Source organism: Fusarium coffeatum (assembly GCF_003316985.1).
Source record: "Fusarium coffeatum strain FIESC_28 chromosome Unknown BRIP53273_contig_136, whole genome shotgun sequence".
NCBI classification, from domain to species: Eukaryota; Fungi; Ascomycota; class Sordariomycetes; order Hypocreales; family Nectriaceae; genus Fusarium; species Fusarium coffeatum.
Window position 1 is genome coordinate 337,788 of NW_022157929.1, and position 21,370 is coordinate 359,157.

A 21,370-nucleotide genomic window follows, 5' to 3' on the forward strand; every position below is an offset into this window, starting at 1 on the left:
TCAGGTATCTCATTATCTCATGACTTGTGATATGTATTTTTGAGTTATGTCGTCGGTACGTGCTGTTAAGGCGCCGGTATCTACCAGTCCTTGGCAATGTCGAAACTCCACTCAAACTCGAGATGCTTCTTCTTATCGTCGTCCACGAAGCTAGAGATGGCGTTGTAGTGACCACGGGCGAGCATGCCGCTGGGGGCCTCCTCCTCCTGGACTGGAAATGTGTCAATATGAGGTTCTGGCTTGCAATTATGATGTAAAACTTACACTTCTTGATATAAGTGGGCTGCTTGTCGGTGTTGGGAGCGTAGCTGCCAATCATCTCAGAGTCCTTAGAGACTCGGATACCCTTTCGCTTGACAACCTGAACGTAGTGAAGACCGCTGAGAATCTCATGCTGGACCTTGAACTTGGCGCTCATGGTGAACTTGGCACCCTCCTTGATGTTGAAGGGCTTGTCCTTGAGGGTGGTCTCGCTTCCAGGGGTAGAGAGATCGATGGTGACGGGAGGACGACCGGGGGAGTCCATGGTCAAGGAGAGAATGATACAGACTCGGGGGTCGTTGGGGTCAGAGATATCGGTGCCGCCGCCGAGACCGAGGGACTCCTTGTATCGCTGGAGAGACTCATCGCCGGCATCTAGTGGATAGAATTGTTAGCATTTGTTGGGGACGCGGCAATCGGGTTGGTGAGGCGGTAAGCATGGGATGACAGCAGACTGAAACACGGTCTATGTTCGCATGAGAGACATTGTTGTCGCAAAGCTAAAGCTGCAGAATCTCTGCGGCCCAAAACTCTTCCATGCAAAAGCAACGAGCTTGTCGGGCATCATCCCGTGTTTTGTTGACAGCTGGTATTATAGCCCCGATGGTAGGTATTGCGCATATCGCAGAGCCTCAAACAACCCAAAGAAAGTTCACATACCCATCTGCTGGTACTCAGCCAGACTCTGCTTAGGCTGGGATAGCTTGTAGCCCTGAGTCTCCTCAGGCATGGTATCGTCGTCGTGAGAAGCCATGGTGGGCGAGCGGGGCGATGCTGGTGGTGAAGAGGCGGGGTGATGAAGAAGCGGCCGTAAGGTGATGCTATCGAGAAGCTACCTAAGCAAGTAAATTGTCAGGTATACTGGAGTTGGGTAGTAGTAAGAAAGAAGGGGAGAGAAAAGGAGGAGAGAGAAAGAAGGAAGCTTACTCGTTGGAACGCGGAACAAGGTAAAGTAGAGGTGAGCTTTTGGTTCTGGTTCTGGTTCGGGGTCTGGGCTTAGAAGTGGAGGGGCTCGGGCTTCATTCGTAGGGGATTGGATTGTTGCGGTGACGATTTGAGGGGCTTCCCGTTTCCCGCAGGGCGGTGTTGCAAGTCTGTTACTGCTAAGCTACGGGCCTGCTACAGTGGAGACGCAGGATCCTTACGCAGAGCCTTCGATTGGATGATGACTGGAGATCGAGACGAATGGCTTGCTTGTTACTGAAGATTGTCAAGATATGGAGAATTCGTGCAGTAGTTAGTTGCTTTTTAGACCGTTAGTAGTTCAGTCTTCAGGGGTCCAAAAGTGAGACTGGACGGGGAACTTGAGACTTGATTTTGGCTGGTTATGGCGGTTCTGTCTTGGAGTGTTTGAGATTGGATGCGAGGAGACGAGAAATTTATATCTTTTCGTCTGCATTTGTTAACTGTAGTAAGCTGTCGGTGATGGTCTTGGCCTGATTTACTTTGTTGCCGTCTCACTGTCAGACCAAGGTCATGGGAGAACGTACGGTATGATGAATATCGTCGTCAAGTGGATTCAGAGCTGTCCGCTAAGTGACATTGCATGGCTGAAGGTTCCTCGATCTTGAAAGTTAATATCTGACACTACTGTGCAGTGATCATTCTCATCTGGTCCGTGTGAGCCGAATACGATGTTTGAACTGAATAGTATGAGTGTCAAGGTGCGTCTGAATGAATGCAGATGGTCCAGGGTAGCCATCGCTGAATCCCTATCCAACCTTACAACACATATCAACATGGGATCAGAATACTTGACCATCAATTACAAGAGATAAAACACTTTAGGCAACACATACAGATGTGAGCTAAGTCTTAGGCTGTTCGTTCTTACTGTGATAAAAGCGTAGCGTACAGCTTCAGTGTGCTAAAAATAAATGACCTGAAGGATGAACTCATATTAAGTGACAAGACTGTTTGATCTCTTAAAACCTTTGTAGCTACCCAAGAGCTACAATACACTGAACGCTCAACGGATTTAAGACCTAACTAACAACAGACAATATCCCAAGCATTGGCATTGTAATTTCGGCGGGCTGCAAGTATGGAGGATCATCATGTGCGAGAATCGGTAACACTGTAGAACTTCGCACGGTACACACCTCCAAGGATGCCCCCACTTTTCACTCCAGCTTCATCTAAACACCACAACACAGTATCTGTAACTCAGCTTGCAACAGATCAGCTTCATTCTCATGTTTACCTCTTTACTATCATGATCTAACCAGAAAGATCTGTTTATGGTAATGCAAAAATTCAATCGACATTTTTCTTATGCCAAATACTGATATACTTATATCATAGGCAGTCCATTTTCTCAGATGGAATCTCGGTTCTCAGGAGATGAGTGGTATTTGATTCTTTTAGGCCAGTCTAGGCCAGAATTCAGGTAAGTTGTATCCGTTCGACTAAGGCTTAGAGAATGACTTTTCTAATACCCACCAGGTGGCCGTTCCAAACATGACTGCGAGGTTGCCCGGGACAAGTTCTATGACCGTCAAATGACTTTCATGAACAAGAGCGAGATTCCTTAAGACCGGTTACTACTGCCCGAGAATTCTCATCGATGATACAGAAGCCACTGAATTCAAGGCTGGCACTGGCTATACAAACACAGCCACAGCACAGCACAGCTGTCTCCTTGGCCTTTCAACTGTGCCGCGAAGCTACAATCCTGAACGCCAAGGGTAGAGGCGCAAGAGCAAGGCGTTAAAAACAACGTCAGACAGGGCAGTGTCTTGATCGTCACTCCTGCCTCTTGTAAAAGAGTGACATCAGCTTCCTAGTGTCGCAAGCTTCTGCAGCTGAGCTGACAGGTCTCTGTCCCATTCGGCCTCCGTTGTCATCGTGGATCTTGTTCGTGCTGCGCATGTCGTGTAGCAGTAATGCTACGACTATCCCAGGCCGTTTGAAGTCGTTTACCACGAGGTTTTGTATCGGCAGCTCCCTCGAATTACTCAAGGACCGCAACGCAGTCTGCGAATCGAGCAACGCCAAGTCCAGGCCCAAGTCGACTGAATGGCGTACCAGGTGCCTCGGACTGGGGTTTAAATACCAAGTTAACCTTGATTCCCTTGAGATAAGGAGTGGTCGAGTGGGATCCTCCCTATGAACCTATAACTCTAAACTCCATACCTACAAACTCTCTCTCCCCGCTCGATCACTCCTTATCTTTTTGTCATTTTTCAACTTCGAACCCCTCGCGGGCCGTCACCAGTTGATCCCGCCGTGTTCATCATGGTAGAAATTAACTCTCATGAGAGCGCCATTTTACAGCATTGTCTGGTGGAATTATTCAGAGGCACCTCTCTCCTTCTGGCATTGCTAGCGTTGGAATGTGCTATCAGCAAAACAACCACGGCTTGCACGGACGACCGACGAAGCTGTGGTTTATATACCAAAATCAACCTTACTTCCTCCAAGATGAGGCGTGGCCGAATGGGATCCGATACCTAATATCCTAAGAACTCTAAAACTCCGTACCTACAAATTCTTTCTCCCCGCTCGAACACGCCTTATCTTTTTGTCATTTCTTCAACTTCGAGCCAGAATGCCCTCTGGGTAAGAGAAGCTGCTCAAAGACTAAGGGCAGCAGGACAAAGAAGTCTAAATGCTAATCTAAGATGGCATAGAATGGTTAAATCATTTCGTTTCTTAGGCTCTCAGCCCTTTACACTGGACCTGTCTACTGTCGCCTCTACTACCCTCATTGCAAGCGAACTAATGGTTGTGGGATATGTAGTTGTATTAACACGCTCTCGAGGAGTTGGACGAGTTGAACGGGTCTACCCAGAAATCTAAGCGCCACGATAGAGGCACTGTATCACGCTGTGCAAATATTGGCTGTAAAAGTCTTGCAAGCATTATGAAAGATAGCACTGGTATCATTGAAGTATCTATTTAGCCCTCGTAGAACCTTTCCTAGACAGGCATATCTAAACTTGCATAAGGCAACTAAACTATTCCATCTCCGATACTCTCAGCGGCCAGCCAAACTTTCTAATAATCTGATCGGTAGTCTGACTTTAGGCGATACTGAATGGCACCAGAATGCTGCTCTATGCGCTCGAACAGGCTGACTGTGCGCGCTGTGGGCCAAAGAATGACCTCCAGTCCTTGCGGTTGAGAGTCGTAACGACAGGACTTGCGATAAACTCGTTGGCAGGACCCTTGACTGAGACAGTTGGTAGCTTCAGCTTGACATGTGACTTCTTCAACCGATGGGCCAGTTGGATTCTCTAGCTGTAATCACCCCGCACAGAGTAACATCAGCAGAGTGCTAGTCATTAGCTGACGACGAACAATGCGAAAGACCTCCCCGTATCCCGCCATACGGACCCGGTTGAGAGCGTGAGAGCATTGTTGCGAACTCACGCAAGGATGCCCAGTTAACGTCTGGTCCATCTTCTCTTTGACGTAGTTCGATTGCGAGATTGAGAGCCTTGGTAGTAAGATGGACGTTCATGGGTTGATTTGGAAGATCTTCGACGACTTATGGCTTGGTGTAGATATCATGCCGAAGAGTTGGTCTCCGCCAGACGAAGGCTTCGTGTGATCCTGACACTGATCTGTTCCAGTTGCTCTGGAGAGTACTTGTTAGTGGGCATAGGTCGGCCGTCGTATCCATGCCCTGAGGTATGCGTGAAAGGGGATGTCAGGCTTCGGGAACATGCCCACAACGTCGTTGGCAAGTCGGCGATGAAGTACTAGCGCAGTGACTGATAGTCGATGAAGGTCATTTTCCTCAGGCTCCCAAGGAGACTACGGACCCTTAATGACAACACCCTTGAGAGCCCTGCCCCATAACCTTTCTGCAAGGCTATCGGCCAACCCGGTCCCCTCAATAGCGCCGCCCATGATGGAAACCGCCGTTTGTTCACTGTCGATAAACATGACAGTTGGTGAAAGGTTTGTCAGGGCACTCCACGTTGTCCATCACGAAGCTCTTATATATGAGATAGACGTAGCCGTTCTTGCTTGTATTGACAAGCATATCCGCATAAGGATTAACGCATTGGTGTTCTCCAAGGCCTCTCAAAAAGCCTCGTGGAAGCTGGTCTTGGGAGAGGATCGGATCGATTTGATACCTCGGAAGGAAGCTCTAGGTGTTCCGTGACAGCATCTGCAATGTCGCGCAAGGCTTCCGGAGGCCTTCGTGTTGTTGGAACAGTTGAGTCTTGCAGACGATGAACTCTCTGGCAACTTCAACTCAAAGCTTGCGGATTTTCGGGATCTGTTGACCGATGACCAAAGCAGAGTGGCTTCGTTGTCAGATGGGAAAGGCTGAAATGGATCAACTGTGGTGGAAGAGTCAAGCTCTGACATTTCCGTCTGCTTCTGACGTAGAAGGGATGGTGGAGGGTTTCCCGTTGTTTCTCTCGCATTTGACGGCGAGTGACGGCGGTTTCTTTGGACGGTCTACTGAGTCGTTCCCACAGTTTCCCAAGGGGCCGACTGATGTCGGCCGGCAGACTTGTCGTTGGAGTAAAGACGTTTAATCAGCGCTGTCAACATTGACAATGCGAGGCCAGGAATGATAGGATCGTTTGTATCAACCAGAGAATGTACCTGACCAGTCTCTGAGGACTCTTGACGATCCATGTTGAAGCTGTTGCATTCAACGTCTGGGGCGATAGCTGGTACAGTGTCATGAGCAGTAGGCTCAATTGACTGGATGGTAGTAGCTCTAGCAATAGGGGGTGCTTTCGGAAAGTGAGCCTAGCAATGAAGTTTCAGTATACAAGATTGAAGTTTGACGAGATGTAGATATGGGTGTTAGAAGAATTGGTATATGAAAACTTACATTAGCTAGGGAGTCGTGCATATCTTTGTACCATACATGCCCACTGCCACTGGAAAAATGCAGCGCAAAGTCCGGCATCATTCCTGGTGGCATGCAAGATCGTGAACAAGCGACCACTCTTCAGCAACTCTCCAGTCTTCAGTCGAGCGCCGATATACCCGTAAGCCTGGGGATAGGTTGGCTGATGGGCAGGTAGCCCGTCCCGTTGGGCTTCGCTGAACCGGCGGTCAAGCCTGTCGATGGCCCTGGATCTATGCAAGTCGACCTTTCGTGGAGGGAGTCACAGAATGACCTTAAAGCCTTTTGCTGTCCCCGTAGCTTCATCATTTTCTTGGCCCTTTCCCTTCTCTGGCGGGCAGGATCGCAAGAGGCTGAGGAGCCTTGCGCTTGTTACCAAGAGCAACTCGCTTCATGATCTGACGGCCCTTCCCAGCCGCATTGTAAGAAAGTGCCGTAACACGATCCTACGCAGTACGCTTGGAATCGGGGCCTATAAACGGTTATAGTCGAAGTATCATTGCGGGTGTTGTACTTGACAAGGTGCTTGGCGGTCTTGTCCTTGTCGGTTTTATCCTTGTCCTCGTCGAATGGTGGTATAATGAATGTTACCCGGTTGATACTGGGCTTAACCTCTTTGAAGTAGTCGGAAATGCTCTCGATGATAGCAATATTTGCTTCGGTTGATTCTTCCTCGAAATACGACTGAATCAGAGACCTTGGCATGATTCCTTCGTACTTGATGAAAACTTCATCTGCATTCTCTTGGTCCGCAATGCTGATATAGTATAGGAGATGATGCTTCGGGACAGTGTGAGATGGTATTGAAAGGATGGGATGGAGGGAAGAAATGTAACTCACGAGTTGATAGACAAAAGGTGCAGCAGTTGGCGTGCAGCTGGTGACGAGAGACAAAAGAAACCCCAGAGACCAACCTAGGCAACAACGCAGTCGGAGGGACGGGACATATTTCAACTGCTGCGCTCAAGGATCCAGTCTCCCGAAAGAAAGCCATACGCGACTAACTGGAAGAGTACTGAAACGCTTCGAGTGCGCACGAATCAGCCAATGTTGTTGGGTTTCATCGCAAAAGATGAAAGCAGGGAATGCAGAGAGACTGAAACTACCAGCGAATTTCCATGCAAGGGTGATAGTATAATAGTATAGTAAAGGAGTGATAGTATATATAGTATAAAACGAGAGATAGAAGAATGAAGAAGGAGGGAAATACAACTTGCGGAGAGCGAGAGGGTTTTACTCGTAAGGTGAGAAGCTTAGTAAGTAGGAAACAAAAGATCATTTGTGACAGGCAAGAGGCAGCAGTGCTGGTTTGGAGATTCCATGATACAGATTGCGTGCAGCTGCCCGACAAGCAATTTCGTGAATTGGTCAATGTTGTGTTTATCTGCATATTGCCTACTACGAACAGCAAATCAAGACCAGAATACCCCTGGGCGAGGACTGGAATACGAAGGGAGGTTTCATCGAAAGTGCTCTACCTGGATAGAGGTAACATGAAGTTAATCAATCTGATAGCTTCGTGGAACACAAACCTAGGAAAATACATTTGTTGCCTATATCAAAATGTCTTGTATAACGTGTAAGTAATTACAACATAAACATACAGTCAAGAGACTTTTGCAACTATTCAATAGTCACAGCAAGAATGCAAACAATAGACGTAATTTCTGCCACCAGTGCATTATCGAAGTGAAAAATTGATACCCTTTTTATACCTCGTCACTGTTTTTGACAAGAGTGATCCCAAAATACCAATCCGATCCTAACCAAATAGCCAAACTCCATCATCCAACGCCAAACCGTGACTGTCCCTTAAACTCCGCTTGACAATCATTTTCCATTGCATCTAGGCAGCAATCGTAGGAGCTTGCTCACGCTGTCTCTTGACGATGTAGTATGTGATCAAGCTCTTGGGGTCATCTTGAACGTCCTTGAGAGCATTCCAGAATGCTTGCTCACCTACCCTTGAGTGAAGAGCGACGCAAAGTTGAACAGAGTCCATACGAACGCCCGAGTCTGCGGAGGCAAGGCATCGACCGGCAAGAGCAGCAAGTTGACCAAGCTCGGTGTCAGTAGGCATAAAGTTAGGCCTCTTGTCCAACATGGTTCGCAGCACATGCATGCCAGTGCTGAGGATACGGCTACCTCCGGTGGTAGAACTGTCAACATTTTGAAGACGCTTTGTAAGGACAACCACAATTTCAGAGCCATCACCAATAGTAACTAGCTCATCGGCCAACACCTCAACACCACTGACGATATGAGCACGAATATCATAGGCACTGCGCGTCTCAAGAAGTGACTCAAGACCCCGTGAAACATGGGGCTGGAAATTGTCGCGCTCCTTCTTTAAGAGCACCCTTATCGTGGCAAGGATTTGGGCCTTGATATCCTGAGCCTTCTCGGGGCTGGTGCCACTCAGGGGGTCCTCGAGGTATTGGAAAAGCCCAATCAAAAGAGCCTCAAACTTATCATCAGTGAAGATTCCCTTGCTATCACGCAACAGAGACTGCAACTTTCGGAAGCCGTGCACGTCAAGAGTTTTCGCTTTGATTCTGGTGATGCCACTCTCTAGCAGCCGCAAACTTTGCTTGCTTCTGTCAGGAGCCTCTACGTTTTGGGTCACGGGAGATTGAGCATGAGCAATGGGCACACTGGCTGCATCAGCATTGACAGGTTTGTCCTCCAGCACAGGGAGGTTGAAGCTTGGCTTCGGTGATGGCTGTTCATCAGTGAAGGGGTCCTCGTAGACCTGAAGAGCAGGAGCCTGGGCTGTTGGAGCAGGCTCAACCGGCATGGGTGCTGGTGGCTCAGGTGCGGCCTCAACAACGGGCTCCGGGGCAGCAGCAGGCTCCTCAGGCTTGACAGGCTCTTCGGGCTGAGCAAATTCCTCAGGCTGGGCCGGCGCTTCAGGCTCAACGACCTCTTCCATGTGTTGATCTCGAGGCTCAGCCACAGCCTCGGCTACAGGCTCGACCACAGGTTCAGCCACGGGCACAGGGACTGTCTCTGGCTCAGGCTTAGGTTCTGGCTCAGACACAGGCTCGGCCGGGGGCTCTGGTGCTGGCTCTGAGACAATCTGGGGTACAGATTCCGTCGTTGGTGTGATTAGCGGTTCTGGTTCTTGGGGGACGGGGGGTGCCCTTGCAGGCGCGGGCCCATGTCTTTGCATAGTTCTCAAGTTGGCCATATTCGGAACCACCATGGTGAAGTCCTCATCAGCTCTTGAAGGACTGCTCATAGGTAGCATAGCAGATTGGGATTGCTTCAACTTGGTAGGGCTCGTTCGAGGTGATGCCGCTGGCTTTTGACCTGTTCTTGTAGACGTAGGTGACGCTAGGCTTGATTCGCTACCATGAGGAGCATGCCCAGGCCGTGTTCGGGGACCGGTCCTCTTAGGTGTAGTTTCTCGGGGCGCCGGTGTCTTTGACCTGACGCTCTCGGGACTTGCTGTATCCATGTCGCGGACGGAATATGGTCCAGCTGTGGCAGGACGGGCCGCCATCTCGGGTCGCTTTCTTGATGGTCGCATAGGGGCCCCTGACATTCCACCAGTCTCGGGCCTTGATCGGGTCCCTGAAGGCTTGCTTGGTGCAGCACTCGAGGAGCTAGTAGTGGTCTTAACAGGTGATAGCTGAGCCATGGCCGAACCAGGTCGGGCTGGAAGGTTTTTGGTCGCGTTTGCCTTGCGCTGAGCCATCATAGCCTCTCGAATGCTGGGCTTGCCAGTACTCATAGTACTCTTGGACAGCCCCAGGCCAGGTCGGGCTGCTGGTTCGGCGGTCTTTGACCCATTGGGGTTGCTGGGGTCCTTGTTCAGGAGCTTTTGCGCAGTGCCATCCAAATCGGCCATCAAGCTATTTCATGTCAGTTTCAAAATCATGCAAAGTATGTGAGCTAACTTACGACTCTGCTTTGGCAGGCCATAATCCCCAGAAAGTCCAGAAGGTTGACCTCATCTTTTCTCTCACAGCAGGATTGGCATCGGCCAAACCCTTCTTGATACACTTCACGGCTATATCAACACCACCAGTATGCTCAATATGGTGCTTGTGATGAGCCTCCTTTTTCAAAATGGTTTTTAGCCACCCTGTAGCAAAAGTCCTTGGCGCAACGTTCTTGTCTTCAGAAGCAAACGAGATATGTTGCATCAACCGAGGGGTATAAGTAACTCTGCTCAAGATTGTCTCGACTGTTTCATTCGCGAGCTGTGAGCTGATCTTCTTCGTTCCCGCAGATAGCTTAACAAAACATTGCATAAGCTGCTCAACCAAAGGATCCATTGCAGGACCAAAAGTGTTGGCGATATCCTGAATCAGACCGCAGCCCTCTTTACACATACTGGTTCTCAGAGAGGTGATTACCTTGATAATGCCGTCCAGCATGCTCTTAACTCCGGCAAGGAAGGTATCAGCAAAATCAGTAACATTGCCTGCAATGAGCCTTCTCAGTTTATGGACGGAATTTTCTCGCTTCAACCAGTTGTGCTCTGTCTCTTTTCCTTCGAAAAACCACGCCATTTCCTTAATCATGTCGTCGAGTTCTCGATTGGTGTTGACGTACAGGGGTTCGAGGTTTTCGGGTTTTGTGTCAATTCCTGGGGTAATGGGACGCTCTGCGGCTGAAGATGTGCTGGCAGAAAATGCTGGACGAGATACTGGTACCGGAGCGGGCTCGGCGGCGGGTGCAGCAGGCGTTTGGGGGCGACTGGAAGGTGGTGCAAGCTCCTTGACAATGACCTGCTCAATTGCTGGTCGTACTTTGAAGTTCTTGAGTTGTCGCTTGAGATCGGACTTGGCGGCGTTTGGCGCAGATCGGAAAAGCTCAATAACTGTGTTCTTTGCGGTATCTCGCACCATTCCATCGGCGTCTTCAAGTAGCTCCATGAGCACGGGAACGTAAGCTCGGAAAGGAAGTCCATTTTCTTGGTGCATCTGTATACTGTTAGCACACATACACAATTATAAACCCTCCACGACTTACCTGTAAAAGCCATTGCATGGAAGTCTCCTTCGCTCTTGGGTTCTTTCCTTGCATAGCTGTGTTTCGAACAAACCGTTCCACATCGGCTGGTGCGACAGAGAATAGAGTAACGAGGGAGTGCGAGGCTAGCGAGCGGAACTTGTCTTTGTGATCACCAAGCTTGTCAACAACCAGTGGTAGAGTTCGAGCTGCTTCTCTGGACAATAGCTTCGGATCTTGGCGCGAGAGTCGTGTGAGGAGATGGTTGAGCGCTGTGAAGCCAGCGTTTACCAGAGCAGCATGCTGTGATGTGGTAGCGGCGCGCAAGCCTTCAAAGAGCTGTGGAACGCTCGACTCGGGAACATTGTGTTGCTTGATGCCGGACTTGATGATTGTGACATATTGGACCTTGGAGTCGAGGGAAGCATCACCGCGCAGGATGGTGTTGAGGTCAGCGACCTGCTGGTCGGTAAGTTTGTTGTCGGCCATGGATTATTAATGACGAATCTAGAAGGCGACGTCGCATTAGTCGCAAGCTCGGTAGAAAGAATTGATGATCTCGGACGGGCCGAGATGATACGTGCGCGCGGCGCGAAGTGGGATAGAGCGAGATGCTAGCTCTCCGCTCCGTGGTCACAGCGGGAGTAAAGCAATATCATGACGATGCGCAAGCATGGTGTTTGTCGGGAGATTGAATACTGAGCAAGGGGGGAAAGCGCAAGCTTCTGACATACCTGTGAACTTTAGTTGCGAGACAGTTCGTGGGCGACGGATCGGAGCGGCAAAAACGTTTTAGTAAACGTGCGCATTGAGAGCGTGTGAAAGCTCTTTTTTTTTGTGCTGTTGTGTGTTGTTGCTAGGTATGTTGTTGTCTTTGGCTTGGGTTGTAATGCAATGTTATGGTTGTGGTACAAGCGACTAGACTGGGTTTAGTGGGCTATTGTCTGTTTGGGTGCCAACCTATGTTAGGCGCAGTTGCCCCGGCGAGGAAACGGAAAGAACCATGAACCCCATGTATGCAAGCAATAGCAATCTAGCATTGCCCCGCTAAGAGTCATCGAGGCTGCACCTGCCCGCTATGGCCCAAGCTCTCTTACAAGGCTTTATTTGGGCCCTGGTCTTTGGGTTTACTGAGGGGTCAACGTTTCTCATGATGAGTACTGTGTCTTTATGTTCATGTTATGATATCTTTGTAACATATGAATGAGCTACCTTTTCTACACATTCAGCTATTTCTCAAAACCCGAACTAAAAATACTCTATGATTACTGCATCGCCGTTTTCATCATCTTATCAAGCCTCCCTTCTTTAGCTTCATCCTACGCCTTCGTTCCATTCCATTCACTTCTGACTTCAACATTCAGTCTCACTACAAGTCTCACTGAACCTCTGCCAGTAACTTTATTGACCGCCAATTGAGATCCTCTATTTATACACCGCTCTCCCTCTTCAGCCTCAAGCCTTTACATGCCTCACCTCCCTCCAGTCACTCCCGCTCCAACCGCTGCTTCACTCTTCTCCCGAGCTCCGGTCATGACCCCCGCTATCCAAGTACCCACTCACTCCGGGCCACGGGACGGCCCCGATATTCCTGGCGCCGGCAAGTTCAAGTCGCCTAAGCTAAGACTCGAGCTTCGTGATCTCGCTCACCCTGGAGCCGGGGTCTTTCTGAGCTCTGTGAATGCGGCAGAATGCCTCGCCAAAGCAGTACAGCATGTTCTGGCGCTTCTTTATGAATCGCCTACATGTCCTACTACCACAATCCCAACAACACGATCTGTCACGGTCATTGTCCGTAGCATGTCGGGAGTAGCTTACACCACCGGGTCTGAACTGGATAGCGACCACAAGGAGATTCACTTCTCTGCGGACTACATTGCGAACATTCATCCCATCTCGCGCCGTGCTGACGAAATCAACGGCGTGCTCACTCACGAGCTCGTTCACTGTCTTCAGTATAATGGACACGGACATTGCCCCGGCGGTTTGATCGAGGGTATCGCCGACTGGGTTCGACTTCATTGTAATCTTAGTCCCCCACACTGGAAGAAGGAGAGCAGCGGGAAGTGGGATGCAGGCTATCAGCAGACGGCCTACTTCCTGGACTATTTGGAGGATCGCTTCGGGAAGGGAACCATTCGCCGTCTCAACGAGAAGTTGAGGATTCAGAAGTATGAAGAGAAAGCATTCTGGACCGAGCTAGTTGGGCGACCAGTTGAACAGCTTTGGGGTGATTACAAAGAGAAGCTTGAATCGTAGTTATTGACATATACACATGCATGTATGGCGTTTGGACATTAGGGCAGCGATACAAAGATGTGGTAGATTTGATTGAAGAAACGAGATTAGCCATAGGCTGAGGATATAAGTGTGCTACTGTGCCTGAACTCCGACTCCAAAACAAAAGAACAAATCAAAGGAACTATCCAACATATAACAAACTCTGCAGTTTCCAAGCAAAACTCTGCCACCTAATTGGGCAGTATTGTCTTCCAAATGTCTTACAAAACATGCCGTACAAAACATTTTCAAAGCACTTCCATTTGGTATAGTTTATTGGCGAACAGGAACGGGAGCATCACTTTCGCTGATAACGCTGCCAACCTCAGACCAGCTGGCAGGTGTAGCCATGCCAGAGCTCTCACTCATGACATCGTAGGGTCGGCCAGTCTCGCCGGCGTGAGATGATTGCGCATCGTTGGCGACATCCTCGCCGGAGCCAACAAGAGAAACAGAATCGGTAGGAGTCAACATGCCATCGTCGCTGATCATCTCAGGCTCGGACATGGGAGCGGAAGGAGTAACGGGAAGAGGTGAGTAAAAGTCGGTGCTGGCATTTTGCGCCCAGGCCTGAATGGAAGCGTAGGCCTCATCGCGGTTCTCCTGGCCGGCGGTCATGTATTCGTCAACGCCGATCTCTCGCTCAAGGGTGGCGGTGGAGGCAGACTCGGAGCGGGCGGGGGTGGGGTCGGCATCAATGAGAGCGGCAATGGGCTTCTGCTCGTCCTTGTCCTGGGTAGTAGCGCTGTAAATATCGGAAACTTCATCGGCGGCAGGAGAGATTTGACGGGGCTGCTCAGGCTCATCGTTAATCTCGTCCTGGCCGATGTGGTGTTCGTCGGCAAAAGGGTTGGTGTAGAGAGAAGTGAAACCGCGGGGACCATCGCCACGACGTCGCAGACCCTCATCAGTAGCTCGGGTATCAGCTCCAGTGTTAAAGACATATGTTCCCTTTTCAGCACCATCATCCTGACGAAGGAAATCGTCGAAAGAAGAGCCTCGTCGTGATAATTCGCTAGCTGATTTTGTGTCGTCTTTTTCGTTTCGATCCTTCTCTTGCTTCTCTAACATGACCGAGTTCCAGTAGAGCAATTCCTCACGTTGTCTTCGGCGAGTTTCCTCGTCGGCGTCGACACCGTTCTCAGCACCACCACGAGACTCGAGAAACCCATCGGCATCCTCAGGTCTGTTAAATCTTGGCTCGCGATGGGGAGGTTCGATGCCTTCACCCATATGGTGCAGGGCCATAGCTATCCTGCGGCGAACATCGTCGGCGTATCTTCGCACTTCAGGCGACTCGAAGATGGCAACAGCGGTGGCGACAGCGACCGAAACGGCGACTACGGCACCTGATGCCAGGACAACATGGTTAGGCATTGTTTTGTACAATAAAGTCTACTCTATTGAGAGAGTGACTGAGGATGTAAGAGAGAAAGAGTAGGTGAGGCGTATGCCGGTCGAGTGGGTACAGTATAGTGGTAAGCGAGCAAACGAAAGAAGACAACGAATCTTGCTTCTTCGCAAGGCAGAAAAAAAGGTGTAAAAAAGAGAAAGAAGTCTCGCCAAAAACTCGAATAAGATAAAACCAAATGCAATAAATCGCTAGAATTTGGGGGCAAATTCAAAGGGAAGTTTGAGCTTGCGTAGTCCTGACAGCCCAGCTCTAAGGTATTTTGCCACAACTGGAAAGAGGCAGCCTCGGGACTGTGGCTCAGGCGACTTCTCTCAGGCAGACGTGCGCTGTGATTCGCAAATGAGAAGCCACGGACGCGGGGTAAATCCATAAAGAGCAGCACATGGCATGGGCAGGAGCTCGACTGGGCTGGACTTGCCCGTGACGTGACGACGACTTTATTTCTGAAAGGGGGAACAAACAATGAAGACAGGGAAAGAGACATAGACACAATTGTTACATACCTGCAGCCGCCAGAGGGTGAGGCATCGCTATCTCCAAGCGCCCACTGCCTTGGACACCCTCAAACACGTACAGAAATGATCGAGCACGTCGTACCGATGAACCAAGTACGTACTGTTGGTATGTTGTTGCAGATCCAACTGCAGAACACAAGCAATGAGAGTGATTGAGAGCGAAAGAGGGAAACCAGAATAAGAAAAGGAAATAAATAAAAAGTAAGAAGGAGGGATCAAGAAGATTTAAACAAGCTCAGCTCAGCCCAAGTCAAATATCAACTACGATTACGACTCAGACTCAGACTCGGGCTAACTCATTCGTACATACAGTGATACACTTCTTACCTACACCTTACATGATGTACCTTGATCAGGCTGTGCTGATGTTTATTTCATTGACAGCAAAGGATGTATAAAATATGAGAATGCAACTATTCTGACTAAAGATTTGCATCAATTAAATAATATGGTGTTGTTTTTTATCTGATCTACTCTACGCAATTCACCTTCAATCAATTGTTAACCAGCAGATCCTCAGCCGCCGCTTGCGGATGGACAAGACGAGCGCGTGACGTGGACGATGTGATGTGTGATATGCACAAACTAAAGTCTGCTATGTACTACCTAGTAACTCACAGCCAAGCATTTGACCGAAACAACATTCGAGGAATCTTACCCTTTCTGTCACCATCATCAAAAACTCAAATTGCAATAAGCGCTGTCCAGTACAGTAAGCCCCTGAAACTCTACTCAAGAGACGTCATTGTATTCGTAGTTGGTGTTATCGTGCGACGAAGAGTACGTATAATGGGATCAATTGATGGCGCGGCACCGATATCGTCTTTGCTCGAGTCAGCCTACTGTACATGGTTCACCCGTCGGGCTTGTTAGCCAGGCACGATATGACGACGCCTGGCGGGATATTGTCGTACATGGCGTACGACTTTTGACCTCAGTCATGCCAAAATGCAAGTCCTTGATGTTTCTCAATCGGGTACTTTGGAAGCAATAGTCGGTCTGCAACTGACTGTAAATATCCATGGATCTCCCAGCATAATGTGAGACAAATGTAATGGATATAAATCCGAAGCTACCAACCACAATCTCATTGTCAGCATACCCAATAATAATCGACCGGCCCGACCGGGTCTTTCGATACAATGCAACGCACTCGAATCTGACAGAGGTCGCTCAATTGCTCCGGTCTCAATTGCCACAACCGCCGGAACTCCAAACCACCGACCACCGATCTCGAATTCCGTTGTGGATAAAAGGGAAATCCGGACATTTGCTCCAGAGGCAAAGGGGTGGAGAAGGTGAAAAGGGATCCATCCAGGTGAAAAGGCGAGACACCGAGAGAGATACGAGCCATGGATACGTCCCCAGTGTTTTTTCTCCATGGTGAGCATTGAGCAACAAAAAACTTGGCATTCGGGGTCTTGCAGCCGATAGAACAGGAACAGGTAAGTCCACTTGAACGTCAGTTTGTCATCTGGTTGTTCTAACTGGGTACGACAAATCCGCGCCCAGACATGGAGAAATGTTCCTAAGGTTGAGCAATAAACCACTGTTCATACAGTAACTTGAATGAATGTTAGCATGCAATGCACATTGAGAATAAGTAGATTCAGAAATGGTAACAGTAAAAATATTGTTTTGATTCATCGAAACGCCAAATGTCTCTGTAAAACCGTCGCTAATGCCAGATAATTGTGGTATAATAAACTCCCCCCATTTTGTGTCTTGGTCACAATTGTTCCCTTCGAAGCTTGCTATACTGAAACTTGATTGAGGGTTTGATCAATGTGCCATATCCCTTATTCCCCAATGCACATTTAGTGAGAAGACTTCTCAGTCTGGGTAGAGTCGGTGGAAGAGACAGAGTCAGAAGAGTTCTGGCGGGTAGCCTTGGTGCGCTCACTGAATAGTTGGTTAGTACTCTGGTCTGAACGGACTGGGGATTAAGAAGCCACATACTAGGCAGAGCGGTCCTGGAGGACACACTGGTAGCGGGCGTTTCCAGTCTTGAAGGTGAACTTGATGCCCTTGTTGTCGCCGAAGGAGGCGGGGACTTGGGGAGTGGTGGTCTCAGGCATTTTGAAGAGAGTTTGTGTGTAAGTGCGAAACTTGGTAGAGACGAAGAGATGGATAGACAAGATGGATAGAACAGGATGAAGAAAGAAGAGAGCTTAGAGACAGAGGACGGGGAGTCCTAATATACCTTTCGCGACTGAGGATACGTATCTCGTCATTTCGGCGAGGATGCACCTGTTCGAGGTCCACGAAACTAAACAAAGTGAGCCATTTTCTTTGCAGGACGGACCTGGACCTAGACTAGGGGACCAGGAGCAACAAGTCACTGTGCAACACCCTCAGCTTGCCCCACGATGTGAAGGTGTACCAAACACGGCAACACGATGTCTAGCGTATCCCTGTCTCCGTCGTCTCCGTAATGTACGTACCAGCGTTGGATGGGGCCCCAGAAAACTGGACTCCGGGAACCTAAGAGACGAAATAATTCGATCCCATTAACGTGACGTAGCCCGGCGTAGCCGTTTCTTTATTTCTTGCACCCTGCGTCTGGGGTCTCAGGTTTTCTGCTTCCCCCAGTGGGGGTACAGTCAGAACAGTTAACAACAGGACAGTTCCCGGCGAAGCCCTGATCGTGGAACTGTAACAGTTCGAATCGGTCATGAGCTATTGTCATCTGCATCTACTTCTTTCGAAGCTGAGGTATATCTGGTCACCACCTTGAACAAGCTTAAACTGTGTGTTCAATGGCCGTAGATTTCTCGTCAACCCACAAGAAAAAGTGAAGGCAAAACTCCCGGCTAAGACGGAAGAGGGTGTGTTCTTCTAGAAGACTAACTGGAGCTTCCTCGCATTTCCAGTTTTGGATCCGGCTGTCCAATCATTCGCCCGCCCCAAGATTTCGTGCCAGGAGACAAAAAAGCCGCGACTGACCTTGTCGATCGGTCCTCGATCCAATGGGAACATGCGCAACTTTTTTGAGATGTCCTACCATTGGTCGTGTGGCGGATATCATCGCTCTCCGACTTGCCCGGCCTTGCCTTGAACCCAAATAGGTAGTTGGATATCGAGAGAATTTTCGAGCATCCAAGCTTGAAGAACTAGCAAGCTTCTCCGGAGGGTAAAGATAAGCTTTTCAGCGCTATGTCGAATCCAGTTGGTCCTTCTTGATATCGGTGTTACCGCCGGGACGCCACAAACTGTTGGACTAAGAGGCTCTTCCGTAATTGTCCTCAAGATATCATAAGAATTGGCCGCCGAGAGCATAAGAGAGGAAATAATTTAGTCACCTTATGCTAGCCTTAGGCTAGCATTTGGGCTACTTTATTTCTGTAGCCTAAGCCTCAGAGGACAATTCTGCTGACACCCACCTGAGTGTCAGTCTCCGAGATGAAGCGATCATCGGTTGAGGTGATCTCCAGGCCAGTCGGTATCCCTATTCTGTATACTGTACAGCACATCTGTCACTTGAGCAACGCTGATTCAGATATCCAGGGCTGATATAGGTCTTTTACCCCAGCTCTTCGCGCTTTGCTCCCGGACCGGACAGCAATTAATTACATCATAGTCGACTCTCATGATACTTTGTTGTAACGTTGAGGACAAATCTCAACAGACGCCAGCGTGGGTTAGCGCCTTAGCACTTTATCCCCGCATTCAACTCCACGATGCCCTCAAGGCTGATTGGGGGTCGGAGTCTGACCCCCAGCCTAGCCTTCTCTTCACCGCATGTCACTAATACTTTTGGCTGGGTCGGAAAAAGCTTGGTCCTAACAGCCCTGGCTTGGCTAGGTATGCAAGTTTGATTGAAATTTTGGCCTTTGACTTCGACTATGAGGCCGTCTCTTAAATAACCGCTTCTGGCGCTTCAATATTGTGCATCGTAGGGTGAAACGTAAAAGTGAAAGTGTCACATGGGTGTTCACAGAAAACGGGTCGCAGATGCAGAGACAAGGCCATCGTTCCACCCTAATCTCATCTCAACTTGATTGACCTGCATGTCGTCTGCTTAATCACAAGGGTTGGTAATTGCACACACTGATAACCGGAGAGCCGGCAACGAGCGTCGTGCATGCACATCGATGCATGATGGATGTCAGGGATTTCTCAAAACTTCATCTCTCCACAAGCGTGCCATGTGCTGCTTTGTCTTTGCATTTCTTTCCTCCTTTCGTCGTTTCATCTTACAGTCTTCATCAGCTTATGGCGGGTTCCAGAATCTGCAAGTTTCCCATAAAGAACCATCTTGGTGTTGAATATGCCGCACATCGATAAATCGGTAGTCTCGGTCCATGGCCTTGGGTAGCATCTGTCACTGCCGTTGATCCGGGCTGGTTATCAACGTTGTATATCGAAATAATGGCCTGATGTTGTCAAGTTCGACCTTGAATGCAGAACCACAACATGATCCCATCAGCTCATTGGACATGTCTTGGCTGACATGCAACATGCGAAACGGTGGCGCCTCAGGTGGATGTCAGAAGAATTGTCCTCTAAGGCTTAGGCTATAGAAATAAAGTAGCCTAATTGCCAGCCTAAGCTTGCATAAGATGACTAAATTATTTCGTCTCTTATGCTCTCGCCGGCCAATTCCTCTGTCACCCTGACGCGCCTCTAGCTGTTCTCCTGCAGCAGGGCCGAATGCGATACCGAGCAACGACCCTGTCGGGCGAACGCATAGAATCATTTGCTGTCCATCATGTCCATGAGCTGCTGTTCCTCATCGACCACAGCAGTACCATTCCCACTTCCTACACCCCTCTTTTGCAATTCCATGTCTATTGATCTTCGCGTAGGCATGCCCGCGCTCAGATCAGGCATCTCTTCCTTGAACTTGCGCAGATAGTTTTCCACGCTTCGCATCCCCACAACAAGAAACCCGAGCTCTTCCCGGTCGACGTCGAAAACTTCCCACCATTCGCATTCTGGCATCTTGGCGCCTACATCTCGGGCAGCGTTATAAATGGCAGCAGTAGCCAACGCGTGGGGCTGATGGGTGAGATACAGCATCTGAGGTGAGAGGAGAGCTGTGTTTAGATATTGAATTGTACGCAGAGATATGATGGACTTGGGCTGGGCAAGGAAGTCCAGTGTCTGCAAATAAGTGATGGCCAGCGCGTGTGGTAATGCAACATGGGTGTCAAATGCGAGCGTGTAGAGAATCCGAGCTTCAATGGCAAGGATACGGGTTTGAAAGGCGTGATAGTCGGCCTCTGGCACGTAATAAGATCTGGGGTCATTCTTGGGAGTGCTCTGGATATTCAAGAAGGGCGAGTTCTCGGATAAGAGGTAAGCATAAACATTAGATATGTCGCGTGAGGACCGAGGTTGAGGTCCCATCTTGGCAACCAGATAAAGAGCAGCAGCAGATGTGTCCTTGAGGCACGAGTCAGTATGATCCGAGAAGGCTTGGGTGACATCGAAAACTTACACTGAACTCATTGGCCATTGGGGAATCGACAAGCCAGTAACGCGCGAGAATAACGTTGGCCTGCGCTGTAACGGACTGAGGCAGCTCTAGGAGCTGACCAGCAGCTTGTGTGAGGCATTGCGAAGTAATAAAGATTGAGTCTTGGAGATCTTGTGGCAGAGATGAAAAAGACGATTTGTGATATAGTTGAGATGCTGTTGCAAGAGGATTTATCAGATGAGTCATGATGTCTTATTCAATCGGTGAATCACGAGTTGGTCGAAGAGCGCGATGTTACGAGGAAGGAAGGTTGAAGGTTTCTTTGGCGAGGCTGAGAAGCTCTACCGTCCCTTCTCTAATAATGCCTGTGGGGCCGCTACTGGAACAAATCATTGTGGAGCGATTCTGCAGTAATCCTTGCAGGCAGGAGCTGCCTACGGGTGCGCTCATGATAACTCCTTCGACATGAATTTATTAGCTAAAGGGTAAATGCCAATCGATTTATTCAGTTGGCATCCATCACTCAGTTGTCCCTTCTTTAACTATAAGTTTTCTCTTAGTCGTCATGAGGTTGAATCTTGCCATACTGTGTCGAACATGAAGGCATCGTCAGTGTCATCATGACTGCTCCCATGATCCCTCTTCCACGAGAGCACTTTAAGAAGAACCTACAGATGATTTTATTCACATTGATG

The 21,370-nt window shown here is 49.2% G+C and overlaps 7 protein-coding genes across 7 annotated transcripts; 1 reads left to right on the top strand and 6 right to left on the bottom strand.

The window, feature by feature from the left end:
* Positions 1–80: 80 nt before the first annotated feature.
* FIESC28_06341 (uncharacterized protein) lies at positions 81–1,015 on the bottom strand (the record flags this gene model as incomplete). The annotated part of the gene is made up of 3 exons (XM_031160485.1): positions 81–211; positions 265–636; positions 922–1,015. The coding sequence occupies 3 exons, from the start codon at positions 1,013–1,015 to the stop codon at positions 81–83; spliced, it is 597 nt and encodes a 198-aa protein (XP_031015531.1).
* Positions 1,016–5,679: 4,664 nt separating this feature from the next.
* On the bottom strand, positions 5,680–6,787 carry FIESC28_06342 (uncharacterized protein; the record flags this gene model as incomplete). The annotated part of the gene is made up of 4 exons (XM_031160486.1): positions 5,680–5,979; positions 6,065–6,113; positions 6,486–6,554; positions 6,597–6,787. The coding sequence occupies 4 exons, from the start codon at positions 6,785–6,787 to the stop codon at positions 5,680–5,682; spliced, it is 609 nt and encodes a 202-aa protein (XP_031015532.1).
* A 1,141-nt stretch (positions 6,788–7,928) lies between these two features.
* FIESC28_06343 (uncharacterized protein) lies at positions 7,929–11,533 on the bottom strand (the record flags this gene model as incomplete). The annotated part of the gene is made up of 3 exons (XM_031160487.1): positions 7,929–9,939; positions 9,989–11,016; positions 11,066–11,533. The coding sequence occupies 3 exons, from the start codon at positions 11,531–11,533 to the stop codon at positions 7,929–7,931; spliced, it is 3,507 nt and encodes a 1,168-aa protein (XP_031015533.1).
* A 978-nt stretch (positions 11,534–12,511) lies between these two features.
* On the top strand, positions 12,512–13,303 carry FIESC28_06344 (uncharacterized protein; the record flags this gene model as incomplete). Its single annotated transcript, XM_031160488.1, has 1 exon — positions 12,512–13,303. One exon carries the CDS (start codon positions 12,512–12,514, stop codon positions 13,301–13,303), a length of 792 nt encoding a protein of 263 aa, XP_031015534.1.
* Positions 13,304–13,597: 294 nt separating this feature from the next.
* Positions 13,598–14,701, bottom strand: FIESC28_06345 (uncharacterized protein; the record flags this gene model as incomplete). The annotated part of the gene is made up of 1 exon (XM_031160489.1): positions 13,598–14,701. The coding sequence occupies one exon, from the start codon at positions 14,699–14,701 to the stop codon at positions 13,598–13,600; it is 1,104 nt and encodes a 367-aa protein (XP_031015535.1).
* Positions 14,702–17,070: 2,369 nt separating this feature from the next.
* Positions 17,071–17,331, bottom strand: FIESC28_06346 (uncharacterized protein; the record flags this gene model as incomplete). The annotated part of the gene is made up of 2 exons (XM_031160490.1): positions 17,071–17,155; positions 17,213–17,331. The coding sequence occupies 2 exons, from the start codon at positions 17,329–17,331 to the stop codon at positions 17,071–17,073; spliced, it is 204 nt and encodes a 67-aa protein (XP_031015536.1).
* A 2,617-nt stretch (positions 17,332–19,948) lies between these two features.
* On the bottom strand, positions 19,949–20,921 carry FIESC28_06347 (uncharacterized protein; the record flags this gene model as incomplete). Its single annotated transcript, XM_031160491.1, has 2 exons — positions 19,949–20,641; positions 20,697–20,921. The coding sequence occupies 2 exons, from the start codon at positions 20,919–20,921 to the stop codon at positions 19,949–19,951; spliced, it is 918 nt and encodes a 305-aa protein (XP_031015537.1).
* Positions 20,922–21,370: the final 449 nt, after the last annotated feature.